Source organism: Prosopis cineraria, unplaced genomic scaffold (genome assembly GCF_029017545.1).
Source record: "Prosopis cineraria cultivar Desert tree isolate PC_DT_omini unplaced genomic scaffold, ASM2901754v1 PC12, whole genome shotgun sequence".
Classification (NCBI taxonomy): domain Eukaryota; kingdom Viridiplantae; phylum Streptophyta; class Magnoliopsida; order Fabales; family Fabaceae; genus Prosopis; species Prosopis cineraria.
In genome coordinates this window covers 37,007,272-37,033,966 of record NW_026555343.1, presented here as the reverse complement: position 1 = coordinate 37,033,966, position 26,695 = coordinate 37,007,272, and the positions used below count along the sequence as shown (strand labels likewise).

General features: G+C 30.9%; 2 protein-coding genes and 1 pseudogene across 2 annotated transcripts in view; 1 reads left to right on the top strand and 2 right to left on the bottom strand.

Annotated features, from left to right (window-relative positions):
* The window catches only part of LOC129289308 (proline-rich receptor-like protein kinase PERK3), a 7,909-nt gene extending 3,878 nt beyond the window's left edge, over positions 1 to 4,031 (bottom strand). Inside the window, exons 1-8 of the mRNA XM_054926077.1 lie at positions 3,653 to 4,031; positions 3,139 to 3,501; positions 2,966 to 3,052; positions 2,383 to 2,453; positions 2,075 to 2,154; positions 1,825 to 1,966; positions 1,532 to 1,690; positions 1,118 to 1,145 (exon numbers count right to left, since the gene is read on the bottom strand). Coding sequence (XP_054782052.1) covers positions 1,118 to 1,145; positions 1,532 to 1,690; positions 1,825 to 1,966; positions 2,075 to 2,154; positions 2,383 to 2,453; positions 2,966 to 3,052; positions 3,139 to 3,501; positions 3,653 to 4,031 — 1,309 coding nt within the window. The remainder of the gene's footprint in view (positions 1 to 1,117; positions 1,146 to 1,531; positions 1,691 to 1,824; positions 1,967 to 2,074; positions 2,155 to 2,382; positions 2,454 to 2,965; positions 3,053 to 3,138; positions 3,502 to 3,652) is intronic.
* Positions 4,032 to 13,584: 9,553 nt separating this feature from the next.
* LOC129289307 (proline-rich receptor-like protein kinase PERK1) lies at positions 13,585 to 16,377 on the bottom strand. Its single transcript, XM_054926076.1, has 7 exons — positions 16,029 to 16,377; positions 15,864 to 15,950; positions 15,708 to 15,778; positions 14,930 to 15,009; positions 14,678 to 14,819; positions 14,354 to 14,512; positions 13,585 to 13,758 (listed from the first exon to the last, which is right to left on the bottom strand). The coding sequence occupies exons 1-7, from the start codon at positions 16,375 to 16,377 to the stop codon at positions 13,585 to 13,587; spliced, it is 1,062 nt and encodes a 353-aa protein (XP_054782051.1).
* A 6,968-nt stretch (positions 16,378 to 23,345) lies between these two features.
* On the top strand, positions 23,346 to 23,926 carry LOC129289306 (uncharacterized; annotated as a pseudogene).
* The last annotated feature ends 2,769 nt before the right edge of the window (positions 23,927 to 26,695 follow it).

Genomic DNA, 26,695 nt, shown 5'->3' with positions numbered 1-26,695 from the left:
CCTAACTGTTAAAATATTCTTGTCCTCAAAATATTTTTTATTGATATAGAAATTAATAGTTAAATTTATTAATAATATATACATATATTGATTATAAAAAGTATTTCAAAAGAATTCAAACCTAAACCAAATTTAAACCAAAAAATTATTTCAAAATCAAACCAAATCGATTAGAGAAAAAAATCAAATAAATATCAAGCTTGGTAGCTGATTTGATTGTTTCGGTACCGAACATGTGAACACTTTTAGGAGCATTATTGATTAATAGAGGAACGAAAGCCTTCAATTGTATAAACCATGAAGATCTAGTGAAAAAAATTAGAGGGACCTCCTTCAAAATCTATTAAAATTATAAGTCTCATAGATTAGTTTTTCCTTTATTTTATCAAAAAAGATATGGTCGTGCTTTTTGAAACAAGTGCTATCATATAATTTTTTTTTTAAGGGGGTTGAGGGGGGCGGGGGGGAACAATGGTGCGGTGTCGCTTATTTGAAGAAGACAAGAAGTGCTGTTTTTTTAAGTGTTTTCGATATATTAGATATCACAGACTCTTGCCATGCCTAAAAACGTGACGCTTTTTTTTTTTTTTAAAGCGCTGTACTTTCTCTTATTACAGAAATTTTGGTTTGTTAGCCAAACGTCAGTTTCCAAGGATTATTCAGCCTACAATCATTTTGAATTAAAATAATTCAAGAGATTAATTAAATTGTCTTGATAAAATATTAATATATATATATATATATAATATAATAATTAATTTAGATGATCCAAATAATCAAGCAACCCCAAATTGTACTACGGACCTGCAAAATCTACCAAGAATGTGTGTGTGTGTGTGTGTGTGTGTGTGTGTGTGTGAATTATACTCCAAGATGTTTATTATACAAACATGTACAATCTCAAGATTAATAACCTTCCCAATATTGTTTCTTTTAATCAAATCATTTAGCATCATACTATAAAACTAATACGAATTCAATGTGATTTGAAGCAATTGCTCGATGCAGATTGAAATTGATCAGAGTCGTCACTGCCGTTGCAATATACATATCCTTCAGCTTGTGATGACCCGTTCCTCTGACTCCTCCGATTGGTCTCTTCCTTTGGATCGTCCACAAATATTTCCTACCAAAGCTTGAACTACCTGCTTTAATTATGTCATTAAATTTATTAACCTTTACCGGATTCACTATTTCAAACTAAGGTTAAATTAAGCAAAGTACTACTTTTCATAAATTTTGAATCATAAATAGATAAAGTATTTAATCTTTAAAATTTAACAAGTTCTTTATAAGCTTTAAAATGAATGGGTATATAATCCATTGGCATTGCCATTTATTATTTAACATTTAATCACTATTGTTGTACCAAAAAATTTATTGGGATAGCTTCCCCATGCTAGAACATAAATCATCTGACTGATCATCTGTGATTTTAAAATATTCAAAAAGAAAGAAAGAAAGCGTGCCCAATTCTGGATTTGAGAACTCTTAAGAACACATTTTTAGTTTTCCCAGCGGGTCCACAAACCTGGCTCATTCGAGGACGACGACAAGGTGAAGAACAGACGCAATTTGCAGCACAAGAAACTATTCGAAACATCTCAGCAAAGTTGTAATTATTCTGCAACCTCGCATCAGCTATTCCCTCAAAGTTCCTATTTTCCATAGCTTCGGACAGTAATGGTCTCTGTCATTTTCATTCGTAATAACATGTATATATATACATCAGTGCAGTATTTCTGATGATAAAATTTTACCACTTACTATTTTGAAACTAAGTTATATATAATCTGAGATAATAATGTAAGAACTAATACAAACCCATTCGACCATATTGTCATCTGTCAAAGTTTTACGAGCAGGTTTTCGTCCTGTGATCAACTCCAGAAGCACGACTCCGAAGGAGAAGACATCTGACTTATCGGTGAGAATCCCGCTAGCTGCATATTCTGGCGCCAAATATCTGTATTCAAAGAAAACATACAACATATATATATATATGTGTGTGTGTGTGAACTTCATTGAGAGATCATTCAAAAGAGAATCTCACGAGAGAACAAATGAGACTTACCCAATGGTTCCCACTACTCGAGTAGAGTTGATCTGGGTATCAGAGTCTAATGAAAATTTGGCAAGTCCAAAATCTGCAACCTGATATTAATAGATTCCATACATTATTTCTTCATATGTGTGTGTGTGTGTTATGTATATTATATTGATATTTAGGTGCCCCTGTGGGAAGATGAACGTAGTCCAGTAACTTTTCAATTTGCTATGTAGTATTTGAATGGAATCTTTGGTGAAGGAAAAACATTTCATTCAAAAAGTTCTAATACATATCTATTTAGGACATAATTACATGTATAAGTTTATGCCTACCTTTGGCTCAAAATTATTATCAAGAAGAATGTTGGCTGCTTTGATGTCCCGATGTATGATTTTGGGTTGACCTAAAAAGTAAAAATTCGTAGAGTAAAAAAGGAACTGTAACATCTCAATTTTGGGTCTAAAAGTCTTAAAACAAATCTTTTGGATATCTAAATTTTGAGTTATGGATTTTTTTCATTTATATCACAGATTCTATAAGAGAAGCAGAGCAACTTTGAAAAAATAAATAAATTGTGCTATTTGAGACTGAAAAAGGGGGTTTAAAATGTATTTTTATCATTTAATGGACTTCAACTCTTCAAGAGATTTCAAGAGAATTTTAGAGGATCCACATACAAATTTTTTAGATTTAGCTATGAATTTTCAAATTTCATAAAAAATTCTAGACTTATCAAATGACCAGAAACCTAACGATTAATTTGTGAATTTTATTTATGGGCTTCAATTCCCTTTTCACCTGAACCATATCGCTTCTAGTTGCAAAAGAAAAGTGTTAAAATTTTGGATTTGACATGAACTAATCGAGATATCGATCTACGCTGGACGGTTTACTTATATATCAGGTAAAACTCACAGTCTTCATGCAAATATGCCAATCCTTTGGCAGAGCCAATGGCAATCTTCATCCTTGTCGTCCAGTCCATAGCTGTAGTGCAATTTCCTGATGAATCATTTTGCATATATAGATCTATCTAGTATCTTAACAATGATTTTATATAAACAAGACTCTGATCTAATAAATCATACCGTGCAGGTGGAAGTCCAGGGTTTTATTGGGGACAAACTCATAAACGAGCATCAAAGTCCGGTGAGATTCAGCAATGCAGTAGCCGACAAGGGAAACAAGATGTCTGTGATGAGCTCTGCTGATGACCTGGACTTCAGTCTGGAACTCTCGCACTCCTTGTTCGCTTCCAGACTTGAGCTGCTTAATGGCAACATTTTGATTATCATTAGGCAGGACTCCTTTATGGACTGTGCCAAATCCACCTTGGCCCAAAAAATTTGACTCCGAGAATCCATCTGTAGCCCTTTCTAATTCTTCATATGTAAACGTGCTTGTTGGTGTCAGTCCTATGGCAATGGAATGAGACGTAGCATCTTCTTCAGCTGCTAGCAGAACGTGGCATCAATGGGCCACTGTATATATGCCTCTCCCTCACCCATCAATTCAATTCAAGTCTACACTCTTTTTAAATATAAGAAGGATCCATTTTGTTTAATTTGTTAGAATGAAGAAAGAAAAGCAGAAATGGTATACCAAAGCGTTGGTGCGATAGTGGAGGGTTATTGCTGATCAACCAACAGGGTCTCAATAATCTCATGCTTCTCCTCTTTCTCCATATAAACATTATGACGAAAAGCCCCAACGTCAGGACCGAACCAATCACCACCCCTAGGATCAGTTGCGACGACCCTGAATTCTCAGGCGACGGTGACTGTATAGACAGTGAAGACTGGGGAAACAGTGGCGGTGATGGCGGGGGTGGCGGTGAAGGCAGGGGAGGTGGCAACGGCGGGGGAGATGGTAACAATGAAGGTGGGGGTGGCGGCAGCAGCAGCGACGGTGACGGTGACGGTGACGGCCCAGACAAATCACCTAATGGGGAGTCTTGAGGTGTCGGAGACGGTGAAGACATGGCGGGCGAAGAGTGGTGGTAGAGCTGTGGAATTGCAATTCAGAGAAGAATACATGATCATGGAAGATATACCATATGATTAGATAGATGGTGGTGTAGTGGCTTCGTTGACTTTACGGTTGACTCGGTGTCTCTCAAAATGAGTCCTGATTTTGAAATCGGACTTTAATTTGCACGCATGGCCTAAAGAGAGAACCGGCCCGGCTACATGAAACGGTTTGATAAATCAGTCACTATCATCAGTTTCGGTTCAGGAAACCTTCAAAATTTGCGTTTATTTATAGATTGGAATCCAATCAATATTCTTAAAAAGGAAATTCATGAAAATTAATTTTAAAAGATTTAAATTGCAGTCAATAAATTCTTTTTCCTCGTTGATAAGGAAGGAATGGGATGCTGTGGATTCTGAAATACGCCAACGTTTAAAGGAGTAAAAAAAGGCGTGATAAACTGATAATGATTCATTAGCTTATATCATACGGAAGAAATTTACATGTAAGCATCTAAATATATTTAGATTTTTCTTTCCATGTGTTAAACTATTTTATTGAATTTTTTTAAAAACATCATAACAATATTTATAAATTAAAATTATCACTGAATTTTCCAAGATATTCACTTTATAAAACTTATTACTATGTTTTAAATAATTAGTTATATAATGAATTGAAACAATAATTTTCTAAATGTTAACTAATATAATATATTATTTAAAAGGGTAAATGAGCAAATCACACCCCCAAATTTTAGGTTTAATAACATTATAAACTTTAGATTTGTTTATTGTGAAACTATTTCTTCAACTTTGAAAAATGATAAAATATAGCCCCTCCTATTAATAAAATTTAACTTCAATTGTTGATCAAAAATTGACAAAAAAATCTCAAAAATTATAAAAAGTACAGATAATAAACTAAAAAATTATAGAAAATAACCAAACAAAACATTTAGTCTTTTTCTATAATTTTTGAGGTCCCTTTTTGTTAATTATGATCAAATAATAGTCAAAGTTAACTTTTGTTAACAACAGAGATTAAATTGCATCATTTTTAAAAGTTAAAAATAATAATTTGCACAATAAATTAGTTCAGGATCTATGGTTCTGGTAGATTTAAAGTTCTTGAGGTAATTTACTCATTTACCTTTGAGTCTTACTTAAAACATTTTTTTTACTAATGCAATATACAAAATAATATTAATGTTATATTAAGTATAAACATAATTTAATTTTAATTAAAATATAGAAATAAAAAATTTAAAATATATGAATCACATTGAAAACAATCAAAGAAAATATACACATCGTATGTTACTTTTAATTGATTATAATTGTACCAGTCAAATCTAACATAATAATATTGAATATCATGTTATTACACATAAAAAATGTATACACGAACCAATCAAAACTAAAAACTAAGAAACAATGGAGGCATGCTTTTTATGATATTTTTTATTAAAAAATATAACTTTAGATCCCTATACTTTACTTTCGTTTTGCTATTAGTTCTTATATTTTTTTTAGTATTTTTGATTCTTGTATTTTTATTTTTTATTATTTTAGATCTCTCCATAAATAAAGTATAGAGACTTTTGAGAAATTTAAAATAATAAAAAATAAAAGTACAATGGCTAAAAACACCAAAAAAGAGTACAGTAACCAATAATAAAACATAATTAAAGTATAAAAATTTAAAATTATGTTTTTATTTTTTTATTTGAAAATATTCAATGTTATATGCACATCATGTTACTTTTAAGTTTTAATGGATTATGATATAGTTTGGCCAAAAGAAAAATGGGGGGAATCATAGTAAGAGCCTTGAAAAAAAAAAATACTTCAAGCCCAATACATTCTAATATTATACTACAAGCTCAAGGGCCTTTATTATAATTTTTTTGGAAGTGAAAGTACAATTTTGCCCTTATGTGATTTGAAAAGTTAAATAATATATAATACAATATCTATGAGTGCATAATACAATATTTATAAATTCTCAACATAATATCCATGCGTGTCTAATTAATTAGTAGGTTTAATAAAATATACAAGTGATACAAACAATATACAATACTATGTCTATAAATACATAACACAATGTTTATGCATTCTCAACTGAATGTTCGTGTGGGGACACACATAACATTGTGTTGAAAATTCATGAATATCATATCATACACCTATAGATATTGTATTATATATGCTCTATATGATTGGTATATTTTAATTAATATATAGATCAACTGGGCACGCATGGATATTATATTAAGAATTCATGAATATTGCGTTGTGCATCCATAAATATTGTGTTAGTCATACTTTGCATGACTTATATATTTTAATTAACCTATAGATCAATTAGACGCACATGGACTTTATATTGAAAATTTATGAATATCGTGTTGTGCATTCATGGACATTGTGTTGTACATGCTCTACGTGACTTATATATTTTAATTAATCTATAGATCAAGTGGACACACGTGGATATTGTATTGAAAATTTATGAACATTATATTGTGCATCCATGAAAATTGTGTTGTACATGTTTTGTTTGACTTGTATATTTTAACCTACAAATCAATTGAATACACATAGATATTATGTTTAAAATTCATGAACATCATGTTATGTATCCATAAATATTGTGTTGTGTTTCATAGATGAGGGTTTTGCATGGGTTGAGTTTTCAAATCACAGAAAGATGAATTTGTACTTTCACTCCCAAAAAAATTATAACAAGGACCCTTGAAACTATGGTGCAATATCAGAATATATTGGGTTTAAAGTGTGATTTTTCTATTTTTAGGGCATAAAGTGTGATTTTCCAAAAAAAAAAAAAAGATTATGACATAGTCAGCATGGTTGTTCTTAAAATTCTTCATCCGTGAATGATGCATGACAACGATGTAATGATCTCCGTCACGGCGAATTGTTTGAAAAAAAAAAAAAACCATTATGGCGAAAAAAATCATTTACTTTTCTATAAACAAAATTAATCATTTAATTTTTATAATTTTAAATTAAATTTAGTTCAAGAATTTTGACTCATGCCAATGCAATCGCTATAATTTACCTTGATTAAAAACTTAATTCATGAACTTTTAATAGGTGCAATTCAATTTTTATAATTTCAATCATTAAAAATTTTTGATACTTATATTTTAGAAGACAAAATTACAAGAATTAATGATGTGCTTGGATGAGGATTTGAATTTAAAATAAATAATCTACTTACATACATAAAAGTCTATGAATTTTGATTTGATTCACATCCAAATTAAGATTTAATTCATATCTAAATTCAGGTTTTATTATACTTCTATGTAACTTCAAATTAATTCCCTTTAACCCTCGTTATTTTTTTTGAAGTACAATAAATATTATTAATAAAATAAAAAGAAGCACAATATAAAAGGACCCAATACACTAGATAAAGGGTCCAGCTACTAAAGAGTTACTTCTCCGGTCTTATATATTAATCACCTTCTAGAATCATAATTTAATTTACTTTATAAGTCATTAGTTGATGAAATTACTTTGTTTTAAATTAAAATTTTTAAACTATCCTTGAAAAGTAAGAGAAAGAAAGACAAAAAAATAATATTATATTATTTATTTACTTTTTACTTTTTTACTTGAGGGCTAGATTTGAAATTTCATGTACTTTTATTCCTTATACTTTTGTTATATTAATATTGATAAAGTTGATATAAATGACTTATAAATAGGACTGGAGGGAGTATACATTATTGAAAAATAAAAAAAAACTAAAAAAGACATAATTAAATTTACAGGAAAGGGTTCTTAAATTAGAGAGTAACAAATCATTGATCCAACTTGAAAATTTTAGCTACCTTAACTCTTGTTGGTTTTCTTTTCCCATGTTTTCACTATTAATGTCTTTGTAATTTTTGTTCCTTCCCTCATCCCTTATTCTTGTCTCTGACAAATAAAAGAATAAAAGTAAGCTCATCACTTTCAATAATTTGTTTCTACTTTAAATTTCAACTACCCGTCTCTCTCTTATCCTTAAAATTTTTTACACTATTAGGACAAAGAATTTTCATTACCTATTTTTTAATGTGATACTTTGGATCTAAAATTCAAATTTAAATACATCATTCCAAATGCTACTTAAAGTTATTTCTAAAACTTAGAAATATCTATAACTATATGAATTAAATTGTATTTAATTAAAATTTAAAAACTAAGTTTTAATAAAGTTAAAACTATAGGGTTCGGTTGTATTAATTACATAATGCTATTATACTCCAAAAATCTCTGAATGTATTATTGACCAACAAGTCCCTTTTAACAATTTCATTTAGAGTTTCCTTTTTTATTTTTGTAACCCTCTTCATATATAGGATTTAAAAATTAAAATTATCTATTCTATCCTTTTAACTGATATCTAGCTCTAATAATTTTCTTTATATATATGTCCAAATCTTATATGTGTGATACAAACACCAAGGTTTTAATTGAACTGTCAATTTTTTTTTGTTTTGTTTTTTGTTTTTTGTTTAACTTTATCCTTAAAATGCTACATCGAGCCCTCCCTTACATGCACTTCTTTTGGCCAACAGTAGCCCTATGTTACATCAAATCAAATTAATTACATGTATTAAAGTGATCTGTTTTTTTTTTTTTTGGTTAAACGAATTCAAGTGATTTGTTTGATCCAACTGGAGTTGTGAATGTGTTTGGAATGTTGTTATCCACCAAACGGACTAGGGGTCTCTTCCTTTTTTTTTCATCCCTTTCCCTCCACTTCTCCCATCATCACCATTCAAATTTTTTTATTAAACAATTTTTTTAAATAAAAAAATTAATGAATGGTGGAGATGGGGAAAGTGGAGGGAAATGGAGGAAAAGGAAGTGGAGAGACCCCACCTCCTCCACCAAACATGCGCAAAGTGTCTTCAAAACTTTGACCTAAAAGGCTCAAGGATTCCATTATATTTTCCACTTCTATATATATTACAGGTATCGGACAATAATAGATGTTTAAAATATTAAATAATATCAAAAAAATTGATTAACCATTATTGTTTCTGTCTACATAACTTTATTTAATTTTTAAATTTTCAATTAAACATTGACTTTTTTTAGTATTGTGTCTTTTCCTTTTTTTTTTTTGTTGGCAGTATTGCCGTGAAAAAGGACCACAAATAGTGTATTAAAGTGGCAGAGAAAATAGCAGAGATGGTCTGTCAGAATATTTGCAAGCGTTGATGACGCTATATGTTACTCAATTTGCGTTGGTAATAGCCTCCTTGTTGAAGCAGACACACGAAACCCAAATCCAGCGGAAGTTACGTAACAATCAAATTTGATCGGTTATTTGGACGGGGGCCTTTTTTTTTTTTTTTTTTGGGGGGGGGGGGGGACCACAAGTCTTTCCTTTGAAAAGCTGTTTGGTATTGTTTCCACCATGAATTTGTCAGCTTTAGTGATGCAAACACCTACAAAAGAGTCTGCCTCTTTAGCCGCAACTCTCTAGATTCTTCAATCTACATCCTGCGTCACTGTAAGAAATTCAGGAGTAGTCAAACACTCTCAGCTTATTTTCTTCTCTTTATCATTGCAGGACTGGATTTTCTGTAGCCAAAAATATGTTAGAGGCCTGAGTCTGAGCACTAGGGGAAAAAAAAAGACAGGCTCAAACTTTTTACTCACATTTGCAGGAATATCTAAAAAGAAAAATGCAAATTCATCCATTTTTGAAGAAGATTGAGATTGGACATCGACTGACATCAATAGTTCAATAAGAATGAGTTGGTGGTTTAGTAGAAATGACTTTGGATGTTTATTTATAGGTTCTAAGTTTGAATCTCCTAGGTGTGTATATAGAGGCCTTTTTTCTTTTTTGGTTTCAATCTGGATAAAATTACTGTAACGCGCTTAAAAAATGAAGAAGAAAAGAGGATCAAATTTCACAAAGCACGCAAAGCCTTCAATTTCTTCTCCGTCTTCATTTTTGAATATTCCAGAGCCAAGTGAGAGGAAGGGCTCAACCCCTCGTCCTTCTCCTCCAAGGACATACCCATGTTCATCATAGTGGGGGCAATTGCCCCCACAAACAGAAGGAAAAAATTACCTTAAATGATCCAAATGATTTACTTATCTCCTTATAAAATTTTACTTATCCCATTAAAAAATTTATTATCTCAAATTTTTTATGGTTTATAACCTTAACTAGTAATAGTTTTAAAATGAAAAAGTAATAATTTAGAAAAAAATTTATATGAAAAATCTTATCACAAAATGGTCTCTTCTACACAAAAGAGATAGATTCTATTTTATGAAAATTTTTAAAAAACGTGGTTTTAATAGATATGAAAAATTGTTTATTTGAAGTGAGTCGTTTATGTTATTATAAATTATAACGGTATGTTTATTAGTTGTTTTTTGTATTTAATTTTATTAACTTATACCCTTAATATAATTTAATAGAAATTTTAATTTTTTTATAAAAATATTACTATTTATATCATGTATAAATTATGCCCCCATTGATTTATTGTTCTTGGTCCGTCACTGTAACAAATCTCCTCCCCGATTTTTCGTTCGGTGCAACGACTAAGAGAAAGAAGTGAGAGACAACTCAAGATCGCCACCTCTGTTCACTGTTCCGCATTGTCCTTAGCGTCGTTAGCATGGGTGTGACAAGATTCCTCATCCTCCTCCCCTATTCTTTCTTCGTGCGTCGGCCTCTTCTCCCTGGTTCTGCTTCAAGTCATTGAAACTCCTCTTCCTCCTTTTTTCTTGCCGTGGTGTGAGATACGTCACAGACCTTCTTCTTCCTTTGGTGTTGCATCGTGTCGTGCTAGTGCAGTTGAGGAAGCTCAGACTTCTTCTCCTTCATTTCTCCTATGCTCCTAGGATGCGTATTGTTCCATTTTCTTTCCTCTACCTTGCAAGATCTATGTACGTGTGTGGGTGTTTGGGGTATGAAATTTTTGAATTTTTCTTCCTAGTTTTGTTGTTTTTCGTGAATGTGAGGAGGTGAGGTTTCAATGAAGCTAAAATTCATGCTTTAAGAGCACATCTTTAATATGTGATTCACTTGAAAATTCTGGTTATTATAAGAGGAAGATGAGTTGATTTTCTTCAAGCTTGAATTGGGTTTTCTTTGAGACTGAGATTGATTTTATTTTAGCAATAGAACTCAGGAAGTTGAATGATTCCCATAATTATATTGGAGACTTTTTTGAAAGGAAATTGAAGAGAAAGAAGTTTGGCATTATAGTTGGGTATTGATGGTTACAAGGTATTTGATAAAATGCCTATATGAGAAGTTTTGTTTAGTTATGTATTTCTAATATCTCATTAAATATCCTGAAAAATATAACTGACTTGGGTATTATTATTTTGTGAACAGAGCTTTTCATCATGAAAAATTGGATTATGTAACATACTTGGTTTGGACACTATTTAATTGTTAATTTAATTTAAGTTTTGCAAGAAATTTGTTGATTATGGTGCTATTGTGTAATTAGTTGGATTCTAAAAGTTGTATGGTCTTATAAAGGGTTGGATATGTAAAGTTTAGAAAGGATTGAAGAATCTGAGACTTGGTTGATTAAATTATGATAATTTAAAACTTCACTGATTATTGTATAGCTCATATTGAAAGATAATTTATTTAATTGGAGTAAGGCCATTAAATCTTCTTTTTATATTGAATAGGGTGTTTAGTGGAAAGAAGAGTTGATTGAAATTGTAAGAAGTGAATTGCAAATCTTGAGAATACTATAAGTAAGTGAATAGTATCTCAATGATTTATTAGTAAAATTCATTTTTCACTAAAAATTTTGATTGGGCAAATTTCTATATATGATGTTATGATTTTAATGCTATTATTGATATTTAAAGGTAGTCTAAAACAATGATCTTATTTTATTTCATTTATTTTTCAATATCTTGATTACAAACACCCAAGCATGAGGACTTGTGTCAATGAAGGTTTATGATTAACAATATTCTCTTGTAAATTTCACTATTTGAAAAATGATATGGTATTTGATTGATAATTGAATTCCATGCATGTTTGAAAATCTTTTAGTAGGATTGAATACAAAATATTAGTTACTAATAGCAGTCTTATTAACCCTTGGTGTGTTATCATTAAATCCTTGCTAGCTTGGGAACTGTAAGCATTGCACTCACACTTGTTATTCATGAGCTTGGTACCCCCGCTTGCTATTTGTTGGTTTTATATCTACACTTGTTTCATGACTCTTGTCACACTACACTTGATTGGTTACTTACCTTTGTAGACTATATGTCTATGCTTGTTAGTTATTTACTCTCTCTTGAATTATGTGTTTACACTTGTTAATCATTTTGATTAAGTCATATTAAAGAATACGTTTAGGAACTTGTTTTCCTTATATTTGTTATATCTTGTAAAGCAAACTGCTATTTTTATTATACATGAATTTTGTATTAAGTTACATAATTTTTCAAAGTTTTAAAGCATATGTTGAAGTTAAAAATGCAACTTAAATTTCTAATAATTTTCATTTGAATTCACACATTCATGATTTATACAACTATATAACTGTTGATATGTATGAAGCTCGTGTTATATTATTTGCAATTGATTATTTCATTAAATTTACAATTGAATTGAGATGTTATTCACTGAGAAGTTATTTTGGTCTCAAATAATATAACCATCCTTGTACTTCTAAAGGACCATTGAGAGATTTAGTGCAAAGTTGATTTGAAGTTGGCGTGCTATTCTTGGTTAATCTCCATTTCTTGTAAAACCTGAATTTATATATATATATATATTATTATATTTTATAAATTTTATTCTAGGTGCTTTATATAAACTATAATTAGAATCCCTGTTTGATTATCTATATTGTTGGTTTGTTAATAGAAGTTGAGCTCTTGATTGTTTTTGTGTAAAAATAATGTTGTAGAATTTTTGGGTGGCTTTATTTTTAGGGGAGGTTTTGTCAAAATTTTTACAAAAACATTAATTTTTTTTTGTTATTGTTATTCATACTGAAAATAGTTTGGTTGGTTATCAAATATCTTAATGATTTAAAAATTAATGCTTCTTAAGTTAAGGCTTTTGAGATATGGGTTATATTTCTACATTCCATGCCGATTATGCCTTATTTTGAGAGCATGACAGCAGCAAAACTTATGGATATTGTAGAAGTCTTTAATCTTTGATGGAATAACAAATTCTCTAAAATCAACTGTGCTCTACTTCTACTAAAGCTCAAACACTCATTAACTCCTAGTATGATTCTCTTTCAGATGCTATCAATAAAATTAGTGATTTAGTTATAAGAGACCATATTGTAACTTCCAATCACATTTTTAGATAAGCGAATCAATACACGGATTGGTTTGCTCCACATGTATTAAATGACAACTTAGACACTTGCCAATAATCTAAAAGAGAGTTATACACTAAGATGTTTATTAAACAAACATAATCTCAAGAATTAACCTTGCCAATAATATTGTTTCTTTTAATCAAAATCATTTAGCATCATGTATTATAAACTAGCTAATACGAATTCAAAGTGCTTTGGGGCCAGAATTACTTGAGGTAGATTGAAATTGATCAGAGTCATCACTATCGGTGTTATATATATATCCTTCAGCTTGCGAGGTCCCGTTCCTCTGACTCCTCCGATTGGTCTCTTCTTTTGGATCGTCCAGACAAATATTTCCTACCAAAGCTTGAACTACCTGCTTTAAGGGAAGTACCACTTTTCATAAATTTTGAATCGTAAATAGATGAAGTATTTAATCTTTAAAATTTAACAAGTTCTTTAAAATCTTTAAAATGTATGCATATAATAATCCATTGACATCCCATTCATTATTTAAAATTTTAATTACTATTTTTGTACCAAAAAATTTAGTTACTACATATTATAAGTGAAAGGTTATGCATCATTGGCAACGTGTACCAAGTGTTAAGATTGGGTATTAATATCATTGTATCTTCTTATAGATTTTATATCAAATGTTTTATCAATAATTTAGACAATTCTCTAAAATATTCAACTATGTATAGGAAGTTTTATAATTTGTATTTGACGCGCGCGCGCACACATATATAATAGCCCCATAATAGTACTTGTCAATTTATTAATAAATTGCCCCATAGCAGTACTTCATGGATATATGGGGAAAAAATTTATTGGAATAGCTTCCCCAACTAGAACATAAATCATCTGAGATGTCAAAAGATTTAAAAAGAAAGAAAGCAAGCAAGCCCAATTATGCATTTGATAACTTCTAAGAGCACATTTTTAGCCTTCACAGTGTGTCAACAAACCTGGCTCATTCGAGGACGACCACCAGGTGAAGAACGGACGCAATTTGCAGCACAAGAAACTATTCGAAACATCTCAGCAAAGTTGTAATTATTCTGCAACCTCGGATCAGCTATTCCCTCAAAGTTCCTATTTTCCATCGCTTCCGACAGTAAAGGTCTCTGTCATTTTCATTCGTAATAACGTGTAGATCCATTAGTGCACTACTATTTCTGATCATAAAATTTTACCATTTATAATTGGAAATTAAGTTATATATAATCCGATTATAAAACGCGTCGAATTACATAAAAGACCAGTAATAATGTAAGAACAATAATACCAACCCATTCGACCATACTGTCATCTGCCAAAATTTTACGAGTAGGTTTCCGTCCTGTGATCAACTCCAGAAGCACAACTCCGAAGGAGAAGACATCTGACTTATCTGTGAGATTCCCATTAGCTGCATATTCTGGTGCCAAGTATCTGTATTCAATGAAACGTACGGTATATATATATATATCCGATGACAATATCCATGTACGAACTTCATTGAGAGATCTAAAGAGAAAATCTTACGAGAGAATAAGACTTACCCAATGGTTCCCACTACTCGAGTAGAGTCCACCTGGGTATCAGTGTCTAATGAAAATTTGGCAAGTCCAAAATCTGCAACCTGATATTAATAGATTCCATACATTATTTCTTCATATGTGTGTGTTGTGTGTATTACATATATTATATTGATATTCAGGTGCGCTGTGGGAAGATGAACATACCATTAGTAACTTTTCAATTTACTATATGTTATTTGAATGGACTCCTTAGTGAAGGAAAAACATTTCACGCATGTGTAGAAAGTGAATTTAATCTAATTGATGTCTAGCTTTATTGAAATTATGGTTATATATGTTGGAACAAGTTTTCGTGAACCTATGGATATAAATCTTGCTTTTGATATCGAATTAATCTTTTCTTTCTTTCTTTCTTTTACTCCTTGTTGGCGAATGGGTAATCTGATTTGGCTTTGATTTTGGTGTTGATGTTTTGGTAATTATTATGATGGCGAAGAAACGAAGGACGGACAATGTCAGAAGGGGATTCTTATATATATATATATATATATATATATTGAGGGTATTTTAGTGATCCTTTACATTTCATTTTCCTATATCATGCTTCACATTGTCTCAAACAGACTCGTAGTGTTACATACATAACGATCAATATTTTATTCTATATACATCATCATATTTCTCAATACCAAATAAACATTTGAATTCTCTTGATTGAAAATAAATCTAATGTATTAGAACTTTATTTTGCACACATCTATTTGGGACGTAATTGCATGTAGAATAAGTTGATGCCTACCTTTGGCTCAAAATTGTTATCGAGAAGAATGTTGGCTGCCTTGATGTCACGATGTATGATTTTGGGTTGACCTAAAAAGTAAAAATTCATAGAGTAAAAAATGAACTAATTAAGATGTCTACACTGGACGATTTACTTATATCAAGTAAAACTCACAGTCTTCATGCAAATATGCCAATCCTTTTGCAGAGCCAATAGCAATCTTCATCCTTGTGGTCCAATCCATAGTTCTAGTGCTTTCGCCTGATGAACCATTTTACATAGACCCATATAGTATCTTAATAATGATTTTAAGAAAAACTCTGATCTAATAAATCATACCGTGGAGGTGAAAGTCTAGGGTTTTATTAGGGACAAACTCATAGACAAGCATCAAAGTCTTGTGAGATTCAGCAATGCAGTAGCCAACAAGGGAAACAAGGTGTCTGTGATGGACTCTGCTGATGACCTGGACTTCAGTCTGGAATTCTCGCACTCCTTGTTTGCTTCCAGATTTGAGTTGCTTAATGGCAACATTTTGATTGTTATTAGGCAGGACTCCTTTATGGACAGTGCCAAATCCACCCTGGCCCAGAAAATTTGACTCCGAGAATCCATCTGTAGCCCTTTCTAATTCTTCATATGTAAACGTGCTTGTTGGTGTCAGTCCTAAGGCAATGGAATGAGACATAGCCTCTTCTTCAGCCACTAGAGAACGTGTGGCATAAATGGGCCACTGCGCGCGCGCGCCCCCCCACGCACACACATTACTCCATTTTTTAATATAAGAAAAACTACCTTCTTTATTTTTATTTTTTGATATAAGATAATTTAGGTAAATTGGGTCCAAGGGCTCAACAATGCTAGCTAAGGTAGGCCCTTAAGTTCAAAAAATACTTACAGAAGTATTTACACAAATAGCCCACCAATAAGGCTCTCACATTGGTAGAGGAATTTGATCCCGGGATCTTGTAGGTTATATGTCAAATTTTTATCAATTGAACCAACTTTTACTGATTCTTTTTATTTCTATTTATAAACAACATTACAAATTTCAATAAACATTTATTACATTTTTTTTAAATTGTCCCTCATAAATACAATGTTTATTTTTACTAGACAAATTTGTTTCATTAATTATAGAGATAATTTAGTCCTTTTTCTTATTTTTAGAAATAATAACTACACTTAACCAACTTTTTAATACTGTGGTTATATTATCTTATACTTGGAAGAGAGGGAGTATGTAACGTTGCTATATTTATGCCTCCCCCACACCCATCAATTCAATTCAATATTTAAATACGTACTCTTTTTAAATGTATGAAGGATCCATTTTGTTTGTTAGAAAGAAGAAATAAAAGTAGAAATGGTATACCTAGGTGTTGGTGTGGTAGTGAAGGGTGATTGCTCAGCCAACAGGGTCTCAATAATCCCATCCTTCTCCTCTTTCTCCATATCAACAATATGACGCAAAGCCCCAGCGTCAGCATCGAACCAATCACCAACCCTCTGATCAGTTCGAACGACTTCTCAGGTGACGATCGCGCCGGCGGTAAAGGCAGTGAAGACCGGGGAAACAATGGCAGTGGCGAGGGAGGAGGTGATGGCAGGAGAGGCGGTAACGACCGGGGAGGGGGCACCAGCGGGGGAGGCAGTACCGGTGGTGGCGGAGGCGGTGACAGTGAAGGTGGGGGAGGAGGAGGAGGCGGCGGCGGATCGTAATCGTCTAATCTATAGGGGAGAACGGGGCGGCTATAGGGGGAGTCTTGAGGTGTCAGAGACAGTGAAGACATCGCCGGCTAAAAGAGGTGGAAGAAAGAGAATTATCAAGTCGGAAGCAAAGAGCTATGAGAGGAATCACAATTCAGAAGAATACGTGATCATGGAAGATACGCTATATGGTTAGATAGCTGGTGTAGATTGGCTTCGTTGACTTTACGGTTGACTCGGTGTCTCTCAAAATGGGTCCCGCTTTTGAAACCGGACTTTAATTTGCATGCATGGACTAAAGAGAGAACCGGGACTACAAGAAATGGTTTGATAAATCAGTCACTATCATAGATTCGGTTCAAGAAACCTTCAAAATTTCTGTTCATTTATGGATTGGAATCCAATCAATATTCTAGAAAAAAAATAAATTGGAAATTCATGAATATTAATTTTACAATATTTAAATTCCAGTCAATAAATTCTTTTTCCACGTTGTTAAGGGAACGAAGGAATGGGATGCTGTGATAATGATTCATTAGCTTATATCGTAAGGGAGAAATTTACATTTAAGCATCTAAATATATTTAGATTTTTCTTCCATGTATTAAAACATGATAATATTTATCAATTAAAGTTATGACTGAATTTTCCAAGATACTCACTTTATAAAATTTATTACTATGTTTTAAATAATTAGTTACATAGTTAATTGAAACAATACTTTTCTAAATATTACTTCTTCTGTTTAAAAATGTAAGGTATTTTTAATTGAATATTACCTCTCAATAAAGTAATTGCTTATCTTTAAACTAACAGAAGCTTTCCATATTTATTTTTATTTAATAGGGTGTTTCACTCAAAAATAAATATATAGTGATTTATTCATTGGCGGTACTTTTAGAAAAAAGGGTAATAATTGCACCTTAAAATGCTAAAAATGCCTTACATTTTTAATATTCAACCTCTCAAAAATACCTTATATTTTTTAGTGAATGGAGTAATGACTATGTAAATATGGACTCTACTAAACTTATTTATTGTGAAATTATTTCTTTAATTTTTAAAAATAATACAATCTAGTTCCTGCTACTAACAAAAGTTGACATTAATTGTTAGTTGATCAGAAATTAACAGGAAAAGATCAAAAAAATTATAAATAATTTATGAGGTCCTTTTCTATCAATTTATGGTCAAATAACAATTAAAATTAACTTTGATTAACAATAGGGCCAAATTTCATTGTTTTCAATAGTTAATCAAACAATTTGCACTATAAATTAAAATAATTCAGGGTATATGATTTTACTAGATCTAAAATTCAAGAGGTAATTTGCCCATTCATCTTTTTTTAAAAAAAATTTGAAATAGGTTTCTAATTGATACTTTGCTATTTCATGGGTCTTACTTGAAACATTTTTTTTACTAAAGCAATATACAAAATAATATTAATTTTATATATAAGTATTTATTTATAAACATAATTTAATTTTATTTAAAATATAGAAATAAAAATTTTAAAATATATGAATCGCATTGAAAACATTCAAAGAAAATATACACATCATAATATCGTATGTTGCACTTAATTGATTATAATTATGATAATAGTCAAATCGAACGTAATAATATTGAATATCATGTTATTACACATAAAAAAGTACACACGAACCAAGCAAAACTAAAAACTAAGAAACAGTGGAGGCACGCTTTTTATGATTTTTTTTATTTGAAAACATTCAATGTTATATACACATCATGTTACTTTTAAGTTTTAATTGATTATGATCTAGTCAGCATGATTGTTCTTAAAATTCTTCATCCGTGATTGATGCATGAGTCTTAGTTGGCTAGAAAATACAAATTTACGTTTGTCCGTTTCTTGTAAAGTTAATATCTGGACCACTTGACAACGATGTAATAATCTCCATCACCGCAAATTGTTTGAAAACAAAATTAGTCATTTTGGCAAAAAAAAAATGATTTACTTTTTTATAAAAAAATTATTCACTTAATTTCTATAATTTGAAATTAAATTTTGTTCATGAATTTTGACTCATTGCAATGAAATCTCTATAATTTGACTTGATTAAAAACTTAATTCATGAAACTTTTAACTGGTTCAATTTAATCTCTATAATTTTATAACCATTAAAAATTTTGATATTTATATTTTAAAAAATAAAATTAAAAGAACTAATGATGCGGAAGAATGAATGTAAACTCATCACTTTTAATCTTTTACCTCTAAAATTTTTCACACTGTCAAAGCAAAGAATTAAATACATCACTCCAAATGCTACCAAAACTAAATAACTAAAACTATATGAACTGAATTGCATTTAGTTAAAATTTAGGGAATGCATTTCAATAAGGTCAAAATTATAGGGGTTGGCTATATTAATTAACCAAAAAGTTCCTTTTAATAATTTCATTTAGGGTTTTCCTTTTTATCTTTCTACCCCTCTTCATATAAAGGTTTCAAAAGTCAAAATTACCTATCCCATCTTTTTTATCATTATCTTGCTCCAACACTTTTCCTTGTACGTGTCCAAATCTTATATGTGTGATACAAACGCTAGGGTTGTAACTGACAATTTGATGAGCTTGATTAGCTGTCAATTTTGTTTATTGTTTTTTTTTTTAAACTGTATCCTTAAATTGTTACATCGAGCCCTCTCTTACATGCATCTTTTCGGCCAACAGCCCTCTTTTACATACATCTCATGTACACATCAAAGTAATTCCATATATGATATATTAAAGTGATTTGTTTGATCCAACTTGAGTTGTGAATGTGTTTGGAATATGGTTTTCCGTCAAATAAGTGCAAAATGTCTTCACAACTTTGACATACAAGGCTCAAAGATTCCATTATATTTTCTGTCTTGTAACATATTTTGCACTTCCATATATATTACAGGTATTGGACTTAAAAAATTAAAAGGTTAAATGGCAACACATGTTCTGATTTTTTTTTTTTTTTTCAGAGGCACCTGACATCCCAAATTTTTTTGGAGCATTTGTGCAACGAAAGTTTCAAAAAGAGTATTTTTGTCTTACCATTAAAAATTACAAATATTGACTATTAAATTGAATTCTCTCCTTCCTTCTGTATTTAGTCTCCAATTTCGTTCGCCAATCAATTCTTTAAATTTTTTTCTTCCAACAAATGAAAATGAAGACAAAAAAATGCAGAAATGAAAGAGGATAAAATCATAAAATATCTTAATCAAACTTTAGTTAACGGTCAACATTTGTGATTTTTAATGATGGGTAAAAATGCTCTTTTTTTCAAACTCTAAGGCAAAAATGCTCCAAAAAATAGTTTACGATGCCGGTTTCCCTGGAGAAAAAGTTCTAGGGCATTTTTTTTCATTTAACCCAAGATTAAATAATATTGAAAAAATTGATTAACCAGTATTGTTTAAGTTCAGTCTACATAATTTTATTTAATTTTTTATTTTTCAATTAAATATTAAGTTCTTTTTGTAAATTTGTGCCTTTTCCTTTTCTTTCCGCCGTATTATTATAATAGTGCCGTGAAAAAGAACCACAAATAGTGTAGACGTGCTTAAAGTGGCAGAGAAAATAGCAGAGATGATTTGTCATATTGACATTGAAACATAATTAAGATGAATATTTGCAAGCGTTGATGACGCTATATGTTACTTAATTTGCGTTGGTAACAGCCTCCTTGTTGAAGTAGACACACGAAACCCAAATCCAGCGGAAGTTAAGTATCAATCAAATTTGGTTGGTTATTCGGAAATGGCCAACGTATGGGGAAAAAAAAACAAATTTTTCCTTTGAAAAGCTGTATGGTGTCGTTTCCAATCCAAATTTGTCAGCTTTAATGAAGCACAACAACAAGTATTTTGGACCATGATAGAGCTAGAGAAAATGGTGCCCACCAGATCCGAGATAGATGAGACTGGACATTGACTGCTCCTTGGCATCAACAGCTCTATCACTTGTGGAGGCTTCATTCAAAATGATCTAGGAAATTAATTTATTGGATTAAAGGTTTTCTTATATATCTTGGTTTTCGCCTCAGCACTGTAGCAAAACTTATGGGTATGGTAGAAGTATACTCTAAATCTTTGATGGAATAGTAAATTCACTAAAATCAGCATGAACTCTGTTTCTGCTAAAAAACAAACACTTATTCAGCAAGACTACTTCTAGTATCATCCTCTGTGAACACTGTATTTTATCCGGACATTTTTTAAATTTAATAAAAATAATAATAAATTCAATCAAAAAATATAAAATACAAAAATAAAATTTAATCATTTTCAGGATTATATTTTCAAAATAAAAAAATATTTAATTAATAGGGTTTAATTTTATTTTAGATAATCTTTTGTTGGTTAGGATTTTATTTTTTTAGTTTAAAAAAAACCAAAAAATATAAAAATATAAAAAAAAATTAATCCTTTTTAGGATTATATTTTCAAAAAATATTTGTTTAATCCAAAATCAAATTTTTAAATCCCTTAATCTAACTTCTGAAATTAATAAACATAATTAAAAAAAATAGAGAGTTGTGGTTTCTTTTAAGAAATATATATAAACCGAAGGTTAACCATCAATTCCAAAACCCTTCTTTCGATCAGAATACACGTGCATTTGCCCTTATATCTCTTGGCCATTTGCTTAGCCTTGCATGAGAGGAAACACAAAAAAACACAGCAAACGCAGCATGCACACACACATGAGCATTTCAGAAAGAAGCAGAGACGAAACATATAAAGGAAGAAGAGAGAGAGAGAGAGAGCAGAAGATACACAAAAGCACATGAAAAACAGAAGGAGAGAAAAGGCATGCACATTACAGTAGAAAAGAAGAGCAAAAATGAGAGAGGGAGAGTAGAATTGTAGACAAAAAACACAGAACAGACGCATGAACAAAACAGACCTGAACTTTCGGCCAGAGATGCAGAAGGAGAGTGTAGAACAGAAACAAAAAGAAGCTTTACTTGGCAACAGACTCACGTACGAAGAAGCAAAGGAAACAGAGCCGGAGATGCACGCATGCACATTACAGCAAAAAAGAAGAGAAAAAGAGAAAAAGATAGCAAAAAGGCAACACGTTCGGCCACACGTAGAAGGAAAATGAGAGAAGAACTACACACAAGCTCTGAAAAGAGAAAACTCTTCCCTGCTTCTGCTTTAAAGGAGATGAACAAATGAGAGAGAAGAGGAGGGTTGAGCACTTTAAGTAGGAGTTGAAGCTTACAGCAGACTGAGGGTGGGAGGAACGAGAATGAGACAGAGAAGAGGTTGGAGAAAGAAGAGAGACCAAAGGAGAGAGAGAAGAAGATGAAAACAGAGAGGAGATTGAGGAAGACAGCACTCAGACCAAACGAAAATGGTGAAGAAGGAGGAGAAGAGACTGAGAGTAAGGGGCAGCGGTAGAGATTTCAGGAGGTTGGAATGAGAAACAAATAGAGAAGAAGTTAGAGCAAGAGAGGATGAAAAATAGAGGACGAGAGAGTGAGAGAGAACCGAGAAGAGAAGGATGAGAGAGGACTGAGTATGGGAGAGAGGACCAAGAGCTCTGGAGAAACAAAAGAAAGAGACCAAAGATTTGAGGGAGATTAGACATCCAAGCTATGTAGCACGGATACTTCAAAAAAGTAAAGTAAACGTACCCGTATCCGATACGTATCTGATACGATACTTGTAGGATACTTTTGCATACGTATCCCAGATACTAACATTTGTGATATGATTTTTTTTCAATAATTTCTTACTATATCACTTAAAAAACTTGAAAAACACTTAATATTTTAGTTAATTACTATAAATATCCTTATATTACTTTAGAAATTCTTGTTTAAAAATTAAAATACCTATACTTATATCATAAAATGTTGAAATATACATTATAAATATCCCCGTACCCGTATCCTAAAATTTTAAAAATTTGCCGTATCCCCGTATCATGCCGGATCGTATCGGATACTCGTACCCGTATCTATGCAACCTAGCATCCAAGCCAAAGTACTTGGTGACTTTCACTCTTGGCTATGAGTAGGAAAAGAATATTAATGCAGTAGTGAAACAGGTTTAGCAAATCTCACGATCCTTCTATTTCATTATGATGGATGAACTATAGAATGGGATGAGTTTGAGTGGTTGAAGTGGGCTATTCATGTGAATACTCACAAACAAATGAAATGGTGGTATGTAAAATGATTTCTGCATCCAGATATTGTGGCATCATATGATTACGTATTTATATGGGATGAAGACTTAGGGGTTGAGCATTTCAATACAGAGAAGTACTTAAACCTGATGACAAAGAGGAAAGGTGATTGCGAAGTTCAAAAAGTAACAGAGGAAGAACCAGGATGGTGTACAGACCCTCATTTGCCTCCTTGTGCAGCCTTTGTTGAAATTATGGCTCCTGTGTTTTCACAAGAAGCATGGCACTGTGTGTGGCATATGATTCAAAATGACCTAGTCCATAGGTGGGGTCTTGACTTCACTCTCAGAAAATGCGTGGAGCTTGCATTAACATAGATTTGGATAAAATATTTTTCTTGAAGATTTGCTAATGGGATTATGGTTGTGATAAATTTTGTGTGCATATATGTCGTAGAAGGGATGGGTGAAATTTGGTTTAATTTTATATGGGCATGTATTAAATGAATGTTTGTTCTAACTTAGTGATTAATGCATGTTTAAATCCATTTAAATGCTTAAAGATGGATTAGCAATCTAGTTATTCAAAATTCTGATTTCATGATCTTACTACTTGCATTATGAGAGCTATCCAAATTTAGGTGTTTGATGATATATTAGTAAATATAAGAGTATGCTTTCAAGTTTTAAAGCATCAGCTAAATGTTATGGGTTTGAATCACATTTTTTATTTCAAGTTTTCATGGATCACTGTCCAACTACATATGAGACTAGATATGATCTTATATCCCTTAGTGATCAAAGAATATAGTTCAATTGAATTTCTAGCTTCTTGGTATTTGAAAATTTATCATTGTGCTTGCTTATTAATCATGAAAACTTGTTAATTTCATGCTGATTGTTTTAGGTATGGTTTGATTATAATATTAACCTTTCTGGCCTTTAATTTATTTGTCGTGTGAGATTTTAAGAATCTGCGTAGACAATTAAAGTGATTTCATGCCATATAAGTTAATAAGATTTTATAGGTATGAAAATATAATTTATATAAATAAACTTATACATTAATATGGGTTTCAATGGCCCACAATTAAAATTAACTTTCTTTTTAATTTAAATTAATAAAATATTTATATCTCATGTGAGATTTCAAGAATCTTTATAGAGATTTAAATTAAGTGTATTATTGTATGAGATAATAAATTCTCACAGATTTTGTGATTCTCAATTTATATGATAAATAAATAAATAAAATTTTGTAAATAAAATTATAAATATTTTTTAATAATAAAATTAATTAATTAAATTAATGTATTAAATCTTTTGATCATATGAGATTTTTGAATATCTATAGGCCTCTAGAATAATCATCTTACCGTGAAAGTTAATAAGATTTCGCAGGTATAGCAATTAAGATTTCTATATTTAAAAATGTAAATTGTATAATTATGCATTAAAATATATTTAATATATCTATATATATGTGTGTGTGTGTGTGTATTATTTAATTCTTTATTGTGTGGAAATTTTGAATCTCTATAGATATTTAGGATAATTGTATTACCATAAAAGTTAATAAGACTTTGCAAGTATGATGATTAAGTGTCTTTTAAAAAAAAAATATGTGTATGAATGTACTAAAAAATAATGATATTATTAATATTTAAAATTTAAGTAAATAAACTAAGTTGTTAAATTCTTTTATCGTATTAGATTTTGAAATCTCCATAGATATATAGAATAATTTTATTACCATATAAGCAAATAAGGCTCTACAGGTATAGCAAAATAAAATATAAAAAAATAATTTTAAATTCTTTTCTTTTCACAACAAAAAAAAATTAAACTCTTTTCTTTTATTTATTTCAAAAATTCAAAAATTGAGAAAATAATTAAAATTAAATTACTTTTTACAATTTAAAACATACATATCAAAATTTTAGAAAACAGTTTTATTTGCGAAATAGTGAATTATTTTTAATTAATTTCTCTTCAAAAAAAATATTTTCACCCACAACTTTTAATCCCGAACTACGTGGATTTTAATCCCTCTCGCAGGGTACATAGGTCTCAGAGTCTGGTTCTAAGTTAAGTCCTTTCTTATAAATAAATAAATATTTCTCACTTAATTATTATCATTTTTTTATCAACACATGAATAAGAAAGGGATAATTAAAATAACTTTAAAACTATATTAATTTAGTACAACAAATTTCAGGTAACTGTTCTTACAAATGGTTGTTGTGGGGTGCCTAATACCTTTCCCATACTCAATCGATTCCCAAACCTTTTTTTTAATTTCGCAAACCATCCTTACCTCCTTTAAACAGTTTCCTAAGATTTTTCTCAAAATTTTAGTGACGACTCTCATTCCTTCAGTCTTCTTTCCGAAGGTTAAAACCTACGCTCTCCCGCGCCGTTTGCGTCGCATTTTGGGGTGTAACATCCTCTTTCAGATGTTATCAATAAGATCAAGGATTTAGTTATAAGAGACTATATTGTAACTTTTTATCACATTTTTAGATAAGCAAATTAATACATGGATTGGTTTGCTTGACATATAGTAAACGACAACTCAAACCCTTGATTTTTGTAGAATTACCCTTAAGTTGTATAAGCTTTTTATGCTCCAACATGAATTAACTATTATATCTGCATGGTGTTCCATGGCCTTGATTTTTTTTTTTTAAAAAACCAAGTCACACATAAATTCATACTTCACACGTTCACATGCCTTACTCATTAGCCTTTAATGCTACCTTAATTCTAGATGCCTCCTTTCCTCCCCTTCCAGTATAATTCAAGGGGCAAAAATGCCCACGAAGTTGTTAGCTAGGAATAAAAATGCCTACAAAATCGTCGGCCAAGAGTAAAAATACCCTTACCGTTATCAGAGTTGGTGCAAAAGTGACCAATACATCAAATCCCTTAAATATTGACCGTTTAGCTGACACGTGAGCAGAAGTTAACTATTTTTTCACTAATGTGGACGAAAAATATTCCTAGATGAATACCCATAATGTTATTTTAGTAGGTGCAATAGTGACCAATCCATCAAAATCCATGCCACATGATTTTTTTTCATCACTACATATCTCACCCCCTTCCTTCCTCCCTTTCCATTCATTTTTCTTATCTGCAAAACCT